The sequence below is a fragment of the Ambystoma mexicanum genome, chromosome 6p (genome assembly GCF_040938575.1).
Source record: "Ambystoma mexicanum isolate Mex_15411 chromosome 6p, UKY_AmexF1_1, whole genome shotgun sequence".
Classification (NCBI taxonomy): domain Eukaryota; kingdom Metazoa; phylum Chordata; class Amphibia; order Caudata; family Ambystomatidae; genus Ambystoma; species Ambystoma mexicanum.
In genome coordinates, this window is record NC_090935.1 from 624,032,056 (window position 1) to 624,047,617 (window position 15,562).

General features: G+C 48.4%; 1 protein-coding gene across 1 annotated transcript in view; it reads right to left on the reverse strand.

Moving 5' to 3' along the window:
• Positions 1 to 11,421: 11,421 nt before the first annotated feature.
• Positions 11,422 to 15,562, reverse strand: part of NSA2 (NSA2 ribosome biogenesis factor) — a 50,891-nt gene continuing 46,750 nt past the window's right edge. The window contains exons 4-6 of the mRNA XM_069627484.1: positions 14,005 to 14,184; positions 13,169 to 13,361; positions 11,422 to 11,819 (exon numbers count right to left, since the gene is read on the reverse strand). Coding sequence (XP_069483585.1) covers positions 11,752 to 11,819; positions 13,169 to 13,361; positions 14,005 to 14,184 — 441 coding nt within the window. The 3' untranslated portion in view covers positions 11,422 to 11,751. The remainder of the gene's footprint in view (positions 11,820 to 13,168; positions 13,362 to 14,004; positions 14,185 to 15,562) is intronic.

Genomic DNA, 15,562 nt, shown 5'->3' on the forward strand with positions numbered 1-15,562 from the left:
AGGCCGGGGTCTGGCTCAGTAAACAAGCTGTCCCATTGTATATTTTTCAGGGAACCAAGATTGGCTGCCAACAGACGGGGGAACGTTGTGGTGGAGCAACTCTCACCCCCCACCCCCCCACATCCACTGGCCGTGATCTGACGAGGCAACTGTATTAACATTCACCAACATACAGGTGAAACCTATACGCTCATGTCAAAAATGAAGGGGAAAACTGTGCCGGCAGGACAAACTCCCACAGCGCAGCTAAGACAACAGCATTAAACGGTTGTGGGGTCCGGAGACACCAACGCAGACTGACAGGGGCGAGGAGGATCAAGGGGCACAACAGTGAACTGACTCGGGAGCCGGGAACATGGCAATGTGCAAGGAGGACTTCGAACTAGGTTTTACAGAATTCCAGGACCAATTTATGGCAACATTCCTAACGTAATGTACCCAACTTAAGACAGAACTGAAACAGTCATTACAGGAAGTCAAAACTGACGTTGCTAAACTAGAGGAGTGGGTGGACATGTCAGAAAGAATGCTGCAGGACATGGCAGGCAACACCAAAAAATAAAAAATGAGGCGTTAGAAAATCTTTCACGCTTCTCACATAACCTGGAAGTCCAATGCGAAGATTTAGAATATTGCTCCTGGAGATCTAAAATACGGAACACCTGGCAGAGTCAGTTGATGATAAATTCCTGAATGCTACTGTGCACCAATGTTTGCGAATCTCCTCTCAGGCGAAAACAAAGATTGTTCGCATTGATGGGATCAATAAGAGTGGGCCCTCGGCAAGCTGAATTGGACTCACTGTCAAGGGACGTGCTAGCCGCAATTACCTCTTACACTCAGAAGGAACAGATACTGAGAGCAGCACAAAACTCTGGCGCAATACGCATCAAAGCTCAGAAGTGCAGCCATTTCAAGATCGAGCCCAGACTACACTACAAAAGAGGAGGGGGCAACGGGCCTGGTCGTACAATTCCTGGCACAAAAACAAATCAAATACAAATGACATTCCCTTTGGATTGCTCTTCATGTGGGAGGATCGGATCATGGCCTGCGACACGGGGCTACATATCCTATGTTTGCAAGATGAAGGCAGCGAGGGTCAAGATGGCTACAGAAAAGCTAAAAAACTGGAAAGGAGGGGCAGAAAACCATGGGAATGAAAAACAATGACAAAGAAGGGCAACGGAAAACGAAAAGGGATAGAGAACACAGAAGCTCTCTGGTCTTCCATCAGTTTTAGGGGTCTAAGTAAAGAGAAGACGGGAAGGGGAGCTGTATCCCGGCAGAGACATCATTGGCTATAGATACAAAAGCCTGCAGGCAGTCTACAGTAAGACAGTGACCGGACTTGTCAGTGGGAATCCTAGAGTGGGGTTTAGAATACCCACAACATTTCTGGGTATTTTAGGGGGCAATTGCGTTGGGTGATTTTAGGAACTTTGCCACCCCTCCCCCTCGCGGAACAGGGAAGAGGTTTGCGGGGGAACGGGGGCATTGGAAGGGGTCGGTTTAACCGGTTGGTTGTGTTGGGTTGGTAGCAGTTCGGGGGTGGGAAGGGACAGATCTGCCAGAGGGGGCTGGGGGGAAACCAGATATTCTGAGGTTTCAAGAAACCCATATTAGGAAAAGGGACAAAGGGAACCTGAAGATGAGGGGATACTCCCAACTGTACCAAGCCAATGTTGTAGACAAGACATCCAGGGTACTCATTGCTATACATGACGGAATACAGGATCTGGGTCTTCACCCGTATAGTGGGAAGGGTAAAGGGGATTGAACTGGGACCATCTCTTTCGGACCACGCCCCCCTAACAAAACAGATGGCAATAGGGAACGCTTCAGGGAACTAATGGAAATGGCAATTCCTGTCGACTTGGCTGCAAGACTCTGTTTTAGCCAACTCAAAAGACGAGATCGATACGTATTTCGTGTAGCGAATGAGATGCTAGATGTGGCCCTGGAAATAGTTTGAGACGTCTTCATGGCTGTGCTGAGTGATCACATAGCCCTGAAAGCAGAAAAGGACAGGCAAAGGCGACTGTGGGACGTGGAACTTGAGAACAAATTAAGGGACATCCAGGCGGAGATGGCAAAAGGCCCTACTAAGAAGCTGAACTAGAGCAATGAAACATACCCAAGGACAGTTACGAATGCTCTGCTCGAAATGTGCTGAAAAAGCAGTTTACTAAACAGCTCTACTATGTTAAACTACCAAAGCGGACAGGCTATCGGCCAGACAATTGAAAGAAAAAGTCCACACCCAGACAATCCTTGAAGCTAACAAATACGGGGGGCACAAGCCAACCAATGAGGGGGGGGGGGGGAAATCATAGGGATATTAGGATTTCTATGCAAACTGTATGCCTCCAAATACACGGCAGGAGACAAACAAGAGGTGTATTGCAATAGAACCCCCTTGCCAAGCATTACAAAGGTGGAGAGGGATCGGCTAAAGGGGGAAATTCAAGAGGAGGAAGGTGATCCGATCGCTACCCAGGAACAAAGCGCTCGGTCCCGACAGATACACTGCAAATTTGTATAAAGTATTTCATGACACCCTGGCGCCACGCCTCACTAGGCTCTTTAGGTCAAAGGGAACAATAAATTCGATGAACAAGGCCAAACTAGTAATCTTTCCTAAAGCGGGCAAGGACCCGCAGTTCCCCTGGTCATATAGAGCTATAGTGTTAATTTAGATGCTAAAATGTACACAAAAAGTTGGCAAATCAACCCTCAGAACTTTTACCAAAGCTAATAGGACCAGATCAGTCAGGGTTTATTCCAAAGAGAGACTCACGATAACGTATGCATGGTTTGCCATCTGTTGGAGAAAACTGCTATAAATGCAAACGCTGGCGCTGCTAGTCCCGTTGGCTGCAGAGAAGGCGTTCGACAGAGTCGAGTTGTCTTTTCTGTTTCCAACGATGAAACATGACTCTGGATGGGTTTTCACCTAATGGTACAGGCCAATTATAAATCTCTTACGGTTCAACTGGTAATAAATGGGGCTCTATCCAGCAGCGTATCCATAACCCAAGGTACTAAACAGGGATGCCCCTTGACCCACTTATTATACACCATATATCTGAAACCCCTGCTGGCACGGCTTCAGATCAGGTTAAAGGCATAGGCATGGCCAATATAGAATTCAAAACAGCATTCACGGACGACATGCTGATAGCATTAGCAGATCCCGAAACATCTATGCCAGCACGGATGTGCGTTAGAAGAGTTTGGCGGCAGTTTCAGGGTTAAAAATAAAAAATTCAATATGTCAGATTTTGATCTAATCAGTTAACCCAGATTCCCTAGAGGGGTTGCGAACCCCTAATAAATTGACAATGGTGGGGAACGGTATCACATATCTAGGAGTTGTCCTAACAAAGTCCTGTGAAGAAGTATATGGGGCAGACTATCAACTTCTTGCTAAGGTGACCTGCTCAGATGGAACCCCCTAGCGACTTCTTGGCTGGGAAGCATGACTGTAGTAGAAGAACAAGTTACTTTCTTACCTGGTAACGTTCTTTCGATGGGATGGTCCGACGACGTATTCCATATCTATGACAGGTAATCACCACAGCTGTGCTGCTTCGGAAACTTTTCCGGCGTCTGCGTCCTGCGTCGATGACGTCGATGCGCCCACGTCGAGGACCTCCTCCGACGTCCGACGTCATCCGATGTGTTAAGTAGGACGCACGACGCCTGTAGCCTCAGTTGTAGTTTTTTCCCCCAGAACGTGTGACATAAGTCAACTGCCAGTCAGACACCAAGCCTTGCGGAACGTAAGCTGCAATCGCAAAAGAAATTCTGCAGCGGGGAAGGCAGGGCGGGAGCGATATGGAATACGTCGTCGGACCATCCCATCGAAAGAACGTTACCAGGTAAGAAAGTAACTTGTTCTTCGAGGGGATTGGGTCCTCCGACGTATTCCATATCTATGACAGACTCCCAAAGCAGTACCAGAGCAAGGAGGAGGGAAAGAATTTAGAAACAAAATTTAGAATAGCCAATCAAATAGCAGAGCAAAGGACCGCCTTGCCAAAGGCCAGATCCTGCCCTCTGATGGAATCGAGGGAATAATGCCGTACAAATGTATGTACTGAAGCCCAGGTGGCTGCATCACAGATGTTGCGAATAGGAACACCCCTCTGCAGGGCAGTAGATGCAGCCATACCCCGGGTAGAATGGGCCCGCAAGCCAGCGGGTCCTTACCCGCCAAGCGGTAACACTCCGAGATGGCCAAAATAATCCAGCGGGACAAAGTCTGTTTTGTCACAGCTTGCCCCAAATGCTTACCAGCGTAACCAATAAAGAGTTGATCGTCCACTCTGACCCGGGACATGCGTGAAACATAAAAGCTTAAAGCTCTCCTAGGAGCAAGCCTATGGAGCCTCTCCTCTTCCTTACCAGGATGCGGAGGAGGATAGAATGCCGGAAGAACAACCTTCTGGGCTAAATGAAATTCCGTCACTACCTTCGGAAGAAAAGAAGGACGAACTCGAAGGACAACCCTGTCCTTGTGGAAAACAGTGAAGGGTGGCTTAACTGAAAGTGCCTGTAACTCACTCACTCTGCGAGCGGAAGTAACCGCAACTAAAAACACAGTTTTCAGAGTTAACAGCCTCAAAGGGCAAGAATGTAAAGGCTCAAACGGAGCACCCATAAGAAACCTAAGAACAAGGTTTAAATCCCAACCGGGCACCAGGAAAGGTGACGGAGGGAACACATTAGTGAGCCCTTTCAGAAACTGTGAAATTAAAGGGATCTTAAAGTAAGAACACTCATCAGACGAGCGCTTAAAGATGGACAGCGTCGCCAGGTAACCTTTAATGGTACCCACTTGCAAGCCCCTGTGGGCCAAAGAAAGCAAAAAGGACAGAACCATGGGGATGTCACATGCAAAAGGATCCACATTCCGAACTCTGCACCAGTCGCAGAACTTACGCCAACGGCAACGGTACAGAGACTTAGTTGCCGGCCTTCGGGCCGAAAGCAACACCTCCATCACGTCTTCAGGGAGGTCCCAATCCCTATACCTCAACCTTTCAGAAGCCAAGCGTGAAGGTTGAGGGATCTGACCTCTGGATGGAGAACCCGACCCCCCTCCCGTGAGAGCAGATCGTCTCGGTAGGGAAGACGACGTGGAGGGCAGACTGACAAGTCGAGAAGGTCCGGGTACCACGTCCTCCGAGCCCACGCCGGAGCAATGAGGATCATCCGGGAACCGAACTTCCGCAACCTCCGCAGCACTTGCGGGATGACGGGGACTGAAGGAAACGCGTACAGCAGCGGGAACGACCAATCCACCACGAACGTGTCTCCTAAGGCTCCTTTTGGAGGAAATTCCCGCGAGCAGAACCTCTCGCACTTCCGGTTGACACCGGAGGCGAAGAGATCCACTTGAGGGGTCCCCCAAAGGGCGAAGATCTCCAGGAGAATCTCCTGAGCCAACTCCCACTCGTGAGAGATCGCGCTCTGCCTGCTCAGAGCGTCCGCCGTCACGTTTTCGACTCCGGCCAGATGAACTGCCGAGACCGAAACCTCCTGCTGGATGGCCCAGAACTCGAGCTGCATCGCCTCCCTGCACAGAGGAAGTGACCCTGCCCCCCCCCCTTTTTGTTGAGGTAGTACATGGCCACCGTGTTGTCCGTCAGGATCAGGACATTCCTTCCTCGCACAGTCGGCAGAAAAGCCTTCAGGGCTAGCCTGACGGCCCTCAGCTCCAACAGATTGATATAGAGTCTGGACTCCGACGGAGACCAACGACCGCTGACTGTCAGCTCGTTGGCATGAGCTCCCCATCCCGTGAGGGATGCATCCGTCACGATCGTCACCTCCGGCCAGGGAAGCCAAAACGGAGCCCCCATCATCAAGTTGCCTTCGACGGCCCACCACAGAAGGTCCTGGGCGACCGAGGGCGGCACCTGAATCGGGTCGGACATCCTGCCGGAGGACTGCGACCATTGCATCTTGAGTGCCCACTGCAAAGATCTCATGCGCAGGCGAGCCTCTGGCACCAGAAGAATGCAGGATGCCATGAGGCCGAGCAACCTCAAGAACTCGAACGCTGGGAGCGTCTGGGCATGCTGAAACTTGTGCACCATCTGCTGAATGTGAAGAGCCCTCACCAGGGGAGGAAAACACTGCCCCAGGGAAGTGTCGAGCACTGCTCCGATGTACTGGAGCCTCTGCGTTGGCGTCAAATGGGACTTCTTTAAATTGAGGGAGAAGCCCAGCCTGTGGAGGGAGTGGCAGGTGACGGACAGATGACCCAGGACTTGCTCGGGAGAGCTCCCCCTGATCAACCAATCGTCCAGGTAGGGGTAGACGTGAATCCCCCCTTGCCTGAGATGCGCTGCCGCCACCACCATGAGCTTGGTGAAAACCCTCGGGGCGGAGGTCAATCCGAACGGCAGGACCCGAAACTGAAAGTGCGAGTCGCCAACCGCGAACCTCAGGTACTTCTTGTGCTTGGGATGGATCGGCACATGGAAGTAAGCATCCTTGAGGTCGAGTGACACCAACCAGTCCTGAAGCTGAAGGGCCTGGAGGACTTGAGAGAGAGTAACCATCTTGAACTTGTCCTTCCGGAGGAGTTTGTTCAAACCGCGCAAGTCCATGATGGGTCTCAATCCCCCGTCTTTCTTGGAAATCAAAAAATAAGGGGAATACCATCCCTTGTTCCTCTCCGCTACAGGCACCAGTTCTATAGCGCCTTTCTCCAGCAGGGCTTGAATTTCCTGCGCAAGGAGCGGATCCGGACACTCCAAAGAGAGGTTCCCCGGTGGATTGTCGCGAGGCCTGTGCCGAAAGGGAAGACAGTAGCCGTGGGCTATGATCTCCAGAACCCACACATCTGAAGTAATGGCTTGCCACTCTACAAGATGCTGCGCCAGCCTTCCCCCAACCGGCGAACCATGGGACATGGCCTCATGACTGAATAGGAGCGGCTGCGGCGTTACCCGAGGGCAAAGAGGCAACTGCCCGAGCGGCCTTGGCACCACGGGTACCCTGTCGTCCACCTCTGGTACCCCTGCGTTGGCCTCTTTGACTGCCAGCTCCTCTCGCTTTACTGAAGGATGAGTAATAGCGAAAGGAACCCCCCTCCACTGCTGTCCCCAAGGACGAAAAGGCGGAGGTTGGCGAACTGCAGCGCCCAACGACTTCGCTGCAGCTTTTGAGGTCTGCAACCTCTCAAGGCTCTCGTCAGACTTGCTGCCAAAAAGGTGTTCACCATCAAAGGGCATGTTGAGGAGCCGGGACTGCACATCAGGAGCAAACCCCGACTTCCGCAACCACGCAAACCTGCGTATCACGGTGCTCGCCGCCATGGACCTACTGACGCATTCAGCCAAGTCCAGACCCGACTGAACGGACTCACACATGGCATCCGTACCATCCTGGACCATAGCAAGGAAACCATCCCGTTCATCCCCTCCGGGAATATGTTCAGCCGCTAACGCAACACAGTTCCACAGAGTGTGCGTGAAACGTGACAAGGCACAAATGGAGTTGGCCGCCTGAAGCGCCATACCACCAGAAGAAAACACTTCCTTCGCCCAGCCATCAAAACGATTGTCGTCCCTATCAGGAGGGATGGTAGGGTACGACGCCTGCTTTGCCGGGGCCGTGGCCGCCTGCACCACCAAACTCTCCGGAGTGGGGTGCCTGGTCAAGTAGCAGGGGTCGCTACTGGCTGGACGGTATTTACGCGACAAGGATCTGCCCACCGCCGGGAGACTCACCGGAGCAGTCCAAGCCGCCGCCACCCTTCTCTGCAAAGCCATATGGAACGGCAGTACCGGGTCAGTTGGGGGACCAACATCAAGGATGTCCGTCAGATCATCCTGCACAAACTCCCCTGGGGGAGCTGACCATCCCAGATACTCAGACACCCTAGCCATAAGGCGCCGGTACGAGGAATCGGCATGGGAGCCAGGCTCAGGCCTACCAAATTCCACCTCCGGAGAGGTGTCCAGTCCACTGGCATCAAGCAGTGACTGCCTCAAATCGTCAAACTAACTATGGCCCGAGACAATTTCATCTGGCACCTGACTAGGAACCAGGCCATCAGAATCCTCATCCGCCCCCGAAATATATTCCAGGTGGCGAAAAGGCACCCGAGAGTGCTTGCTCTTAACCAGAGCCTTCCTAGGGGGTACACCCGTGACACGGGGCACCGCCGACACGAAAGGCGTCGATGGCGTCGAGCGAATCGGCGCCGGCGCCGAGAGGATCGGCGTCGAGGAAATCGGCGTCGACGTCAGATGCAGCGCCTCCAGTATCGGCGGCGTCGACACAGCCCTCGAAGCCGGAGCTCCGAGCGTGTCCCTCGACGACCTGATCGTCGACGAGGCCCTCGAAGCCGGAGCCTCGAGAAAGCCTGTCGACGCCCTCGACGCCTCAGACGTCGATGTCTTCCTCGAAGACTTCACAGGAGCACACGGTCTCGAACGCGTCGAGGACCGGGACCTGGAACGGGTACGGCGAGAACGAGCCTCCTTGTCCGAACGGGACCGCTCCCGTGACTCGTGCCGACCACTCTTGCGAGCGGCGTCTCTCGACCTCACACGGCCGACCCCACTCGGGGGCGCGGACGGCTGAGTACCCTGCGACTCAAGAATCGCCAACATATCCTTCCCGAAGGAAGCCCATTCTGCCGGCGTCGCACGGCTGGTGGGGTAACCGACGTGCCGTGCAGAATCCTCGGAAGAGGACCTGGAAGGCGACCGGTGACGGCGCTTCCGAGAATGCCTCGAAGAGGCCGAGGAGTGGCGAGACCCACTCCTAGAAGAAGACCGACGAGACTTCCGATGATGACGCGGAGAGTCACCCCTCGAATCATCCGTCGAAAGCCCCGCCGACTTCGACTTCCGGGGCTTGGACACCCGGCCTACCGACAACTTCTTCTTACGTTCGCGTAAGGCTTTGGACGTGAGCGACGGGCAGTCGACACAGTCATCCGTGTCGTGGGCCTCCCCGAGGCACCAGAGGCAGGCGTCGTGCGAGTCAGTCACCGACATCTCGGACCCACACTCCCCGCACTTCCTAAAGCCCGGACGCGGGGTTGAAGACGAAGTGGAACACATCGCCGAAGGAAATTCACAAACGAACAGGTTCGAAGAACCAGAAAGAACAGAACTCCAAAGAGTCGAGGCTTAGAACCGAGAAACACGAAGCAACACGTTCGCGGAAAAAACGGAACTGAGGCTACAGGCGTCGTGCGTCCTACTTATCACATCGGATGACGTCGGAGGAGGTCCTCGACGTGGGCGCATCGACGTCATCGACGCAGGACGCCGGAAAAGTTTCCGAAGCAGCACAGCTGTGGTGATTACCTGTCATAGATATGGAATACGTCGGAGGACCCAATCCCCTCGAAATTGTGCTTTTACTCAGAATCCTAGATTACTTCCAAGCATTCCAACTCCACGTACCTAAATCCTTTTTTAGCACACTAAAACTTGCAACAATGTACATTTGGCGCAACAACCCCCCCCCACCCCCACCAGGCTACAACAGGGCGGAATGGGACTCACTTTTACAGATACTATGAAGCAGTACAGCTACGGGTCATAAAAGAAGGGTTCACAAGACGGTACAACTTCCTTTCTTCGCCTGCCTGTTCAACCCCAGGCTTTTTTAACGTGCACATTCCATCGAATGTGCCCATCGAAAATTTTAGGATGGGGTGGGAAAGGGCAGATAAGGGTTTGGGCGGGTGGGCAACATAAGTGTGGGAGAGAGGGTCTGGCGGGGGCTACCCCTCCAAAAAAAAAAAAATAATAATAAGCACATTAAAAAGCCTGGGGATGAACAGGCAGGAGATTACATGACATGGAACCCACAAGATATGGGTGAGTCAAGATCGAGCGGTTGCGTGCACCTCTTTCCGGTCTTCTATGGCTAAGTCGGAATCATAGACCTCCCTCACCCCAATGTAAAGATTAGCAAAATGGTGGGACTGGTGGCCAATACATGGGATTCAGTAGTTAGCTGAGGGGGTTACCACGTCACTAACCCCATTCCTCCTGATATTCCAGAATCCGGAGTTCACCTTGGGTATGGAACCTGGGGCTTTTAAAACCTGGAAAGCAGCGGGATGCCTGAATACACAGGATATGTACCAGGGCCAGACTCTCAGGACTTTGAGGACTGTAGAAACTACATGGCGGTGGGGGAGGATGACACATTCCGCTATAGTCAACGCAGACACTGGCTATCCACCCCAAAGATAAAACCAGCGGCCACACGACAACTGACACCCTTTGAAGTGTATATTACGTCCCACACGGGCTCAAAAAACCTAATCTTGAATCTATACAGATTACTGACAGCATTACCCTAGCGCAATGGAATAAACGTGTATATATTTATTTAAATGGGACACCACACTTGGCAACGCAGTTCCAAAAGAACATTGGGAGCACCTCTGGAGAATCATCCCTAAATCACACAAGGGAGATGTGGTACAAAATGTCGCTCCAATGCCACTCTACCCCGGAGAGGCTTCACACAATGTGTCAGACTCTCCCATCTGTTGGAGGGGCTATAAGCACATTTGGTGGGACTGGCCAGTTATAGACCGTTCTGGGAGAAGATGCAGACGCAAATGAGAGGGATATTTCCAGATAAGGATCAACAGAGACTGGGGTTTTGCCGTTTGGCTTGTGAAACCCATAAACAAAAGCATATTCCAAAAGACAGAAACGCAGCTTCATGACTCTCCTCATAGCGGTGTCGTTAGTAGTGGTGCAACAAAGGAATCAAAAACAGGCGCCGTCTAACCAGGATTGGCTTCGGAAAGGTGTGGAACTTTGTATCGCTAGAATGGGAGACTCACTAGATTCAGGGGGACCTAATCTCCTTTAAACGCAATTGGGGCGGGGGGCGTACTGGGGTACCTTCAAAGCGATTTTATGCTTCAATAGTGCCCTCACGGATCAAGGACATCACGTGAACGCCTTGAGAGTGATGGCCTCTTTGAAGCCTTGACTTCTCCTCTGGCAGAGGGGCAAGGGGGGGATGGGTTGGGGGGCGGGGGTTGATGTTGGACTATTTTGGGATCTTGGATTTGGTCGCTTACTGTTATGAAACAAAAATAGGATTACAATAAATCTATTTGTTCAATTGTTTTCATGCATCAATGCGTGGTTTGTGTTAGACCATAGCAACCATTTCAGCGAGTACTTTTTTTCTTAGATGTACCTTATTTTTGCACCGAAAAGCGAACCGATTTTATAGTCGAAGAATAACATGGCAATTAAGCGTTCCGGTGACACTCGTGTTATTTGTACCACAACTGTAATGATTTTCATCTGAAATTTAACATGTGCAATAGTTTTCCCGAATGAACTACTTACCAACTAAATACAAAACATGAAATATAATTCAATACACTCATACTGAAAAAACGGATTTGAAAGGGGTTTCTCTGTGTTTAATGTCAAGTATTGCATATAAAAAAATATGCATGTATGAAATTTACATTTCCAACAGTCTGATCTTTGTTGCTGATTTCAGGCAACTATATGGGATGTGCGATCAAACTGGTTCCTTTATTCTACAGTTTCTCTAAAACTTCTCATGCTGCACCGGTTGTCACTCAAATTTCCTCCAGTTTCGGTAAGCGTTTCATGTTCCCATTTGGTGTTATGGGATTTCTAGACCATTGCTCCCAGTGCCACTGGAGTTAATTAAGAAAGTGCACAGTCTTTTCTGCATTAAGCAGTGATTGCCACAATAGCTTTAGACAAGTAAAACAGCATTAATGCATCCATCATTTTCTGGATTGTTCGTTACTTGTGCATATTTTCCTAAACAAAAACAAAACAAAAAAAGTGCAAATTATTGAAAATCTTTTCCAAGAATGCATTTTTACTGGGCATCTGCATTTGATAAATTTCTAGCCATTGATGCAAGTTGTACTGTTTGGCATTAAAGGCAAAACTGTTTATGCTGCAGACGTTATCCAATCCTGCAACTTAGATCACGGCTGAAAGGAAGCTATTTAGATCTCCACTCCAAGTCCCGACCGATGTAGCACAAAGCACATAAGGGAGTCAAAAGGCAGCATTTAATCAATGAGTATGGTCTCAGGTTAACAAAACGAGGCTTATACAAAAAGCTATATTGCATACAAACTATTAACATTCATAAAGGCATTACAAATCATATACAAATATAGATTTATCTTCACCCCTATAAACAATTACATTTTCTATAATATATTTCTCTAGCGCATGCAACCGCTCCCCAAACAATTCTCAATTTTAAAAAGTGTATACTAAGAATACATGTGCAATGGATTTGACATCAGTTTTGTAGAATCTACAAAGATGCTTTGAATAAGGCATTCTCCCCAAAAATACTATTTCCCATAAAGGCAGAAGTACAGACAGCATTTCAAGAAAGCAAAGGGGGCGGGGAGGAATAAAAACTATGAATTTACAGTTCATATATCTCTTCGAGATAATTAATCAAACCCAATACAAAAGTTTGTTATGGGAACTTCCAACTTAATACCAATATAATTCCAGTAAAACGTACATTTTAAAAATCATTTGTGATGCATTCTGCTTCATAGTTCAAACCAAGGACATCAAACTCATTAATTATGATCCTATGAGTCTTGCCTGTCTGTTGAAGCACTCGCCAATGTCTTACAGCTCAGCTTGATAAGATATTGATCAAGCAGCAACTTTATCCACCTTCTTAAGACTGTTTAATTAATGGTTGGTTAGATTCTCGTGGAAGGCATATACCGCCTTTGTGCTCGCTAGTTTAACAAAGCATGATTTACATTTTGAGAGTTAATAAGACAACTGCATGGCCATTTGCATTTAAAGACAGACATGCTGGATTGGACAATCATGGGCAGCAAAATACTTTGCCGGTCAGCTTGCGTACAAAGATTGGCTAAAACCATTTTTTGAACAAGGTATCAAAAAGCTGTACTATTCTGGAATCATGTTCCAAACAATTAGGTACACACATATTTTACACAAAACATTAGACCTCCAGTATTAAGGGTGAAAATAAATTATGAAGCATTTTTTATGAAGTATTTTTGGTGAGAATTTAAGGGACGATACATTTAGCAAACAGCTTTTTCAGGTCACGAGAATAGTATTTTTAAAAGGTAATGTATGGGTAGACAACTTACCCCATATGACTTTGCCTCCTTGTGTGACAAGACCAAGTTCACTCACATTCACCTCAATGACTGTGCCTTTTGTTATGACACCCAGCGTTGTGTACAGCGGAGAGGAGGGATTCTTTTTCACACCAAGGATTGGTAGGCAAAAGGTAGCTTTGAGCTCTGGGTGCGTTACATGAGCCTTCTTGAAACGTAAACCCTGTTAAAAAAAGAAAAACAAGAAACAAGAGGTAAAGCTAACCAGGCATTTCCAAATTATTATGTTCGTCGATGGAGCCACAAACACTTATATTATCATCACTCCCAAACAAGTTGTAAATAAAACAAGAAAATTGAAAAGGCGTCCCACACCTAAATACAGATTCAAATGGCAGAAGTAAATTATTAAATTCTTTGAGTGGGCAGGGAGAGATTAAGGGGGTGGGGTGTAAAGCTTCAGTCGTAAATTAGTTGCCCAAGAAAGTGGCGTTGTGACAGTACCAGTTAAGTCTCCTTGATATTTTAGTATTCGATCCCTGGTAGGCTTATGCCAAGGTAAAACACTCAGCCCGGCGAGCAAGAACGGGATTATCCTAAAACGGGTGTCTTCTAAAAACATCCTCTATCCGACAAAATTGGACAGCTTTTGTTAAGTTTAGATGGTAAGATGAAACAAAAAAAGTATCTGACCAGTAACAAAACAATGTTCATGTTGTTAAGGGAAGTACACCACTTATTTGGCTAGTGTTCTGTGTACAACTAAACAGAAGAAGATTAGACATGATGCAGATCTTTTTTTTCCACCCTTTTTTTACCTGGTTTTTAATAAACATCTTGCCACAAGTGCAGTATAAATATCCTACCATCGGTCTGATGAATCTTTCATATTTTGGAGGTTTTCGGGTGAAGCCGTCGCCAACAAAGCATACTTTGGTAACCATCCTCTTCCAGGCCTTCTTCTTTCTCTGCCCAGTGCGAATAACTCGAAGAACTTCTGTCTCTCCTTGTGCTCGCACCTTTGGCAAAGGAACTTCCCACTTTCCCTACAAAGAAATTGAATTGTGAGTTCTATGAAGTGCTGAGAAAAAAGCCCATTGAAATGTACCACAAAAGATTCAGAAAGGTAATTATCTGTGCATTACAGTTTTTGCAGAAGCCTTCTGCATTTAAAAATAAACATGTTCATGTGAATCCAGATAACCAGAACGAAAGACAAATGGAAAACTAGTCTCTGGTGGATCTCAAGTGCCACCTATCAGCAGAAACTATTACAATGGAGTAGAGCTAGGAGAGAGCGAAAGATAGAAAGCTCATGGGGCAGTCTGCCTGTGGCCATTACAACCCAAAACACATTCTGCTGGTTTCTTTTTGGCCTAGCTCTATTAAGCAGTCACATCAAACGTTGTGTTCTAATTGGCCCGAGTGTTATATCAGAGCGTGCCTCAGAATGAATGGCTAAATTGCAGCTGTAAATGTTCTACCGGCGTAATAAAAATGTATAAACCAAGTGTAACTTCAGGCACTTTAATAATTCACATGTGTTCCCTTGCATTGTTTTGTTGCACCGAAGTTGTGTTAAAACATTCTTTGACAACACCAACAGCGTTGCCTTTTGTATGGGCATTAGTTAGGCACTATTATCATATACATAGGTACGCACACCATTTTCCAGCTATTGCTATCCTATGGCCCAGGTAGTATCATTAGGTCACTGCTTGGCAAATGGTCATCGCCTGCCTACACAAATTCACAAACTGTTGGCTTTGCCAATGTTTGTCACATATATTTGGATTACAGATTTACATAGTGTTCAAATGAAGTAGTATCCTGGCAGCTGATCAAAACCACAAAATTCTAAGAAAATCAGTAAAGTATAATTGGGCAAGTGTGCATTAAAGTGGGTGAGGGGGCAGAATGATCCTGGGCCAACAACAATATCAATGCAGAAGAGAAAACCGGGGTTGGGAGAGTTTATTCACAAATACTGCAGTCAATTTTATTGTCAAGTCAGAATTCCTATTTTGGGGGATTCTAGGCCACCCCCTCAACATTGTGTTTTTGGACCATCAACCTCCCCCTACAACCATTTGAAGGATATTTAAGGTATACGGTATTGGGACGGTGCTTCTTTCCCCCTATATAGGTTTCGGAAGTATGTGGTTGGGAGTTCGACTTTAGATTTTGGCTTTGCCAAGGGTGCAAGCCATTTCACCACTTCACCACATTGGATGCCCAATGTGCCCTTTTGGTAGCCATTGGGGCACCAGTGAATTATTTAAACCCTGCTCCCAGCCTTTCTGTAAAATAGGGCTTCCTATGTTCGTTGGTTGCGGGAGGAAGGGGGAGGGGTGGGGCTTGGGGCATGAGGTGGCTTAAAAGGCCAAAACGACGACGGCCTACATATGGGTCCTAAATGATTTA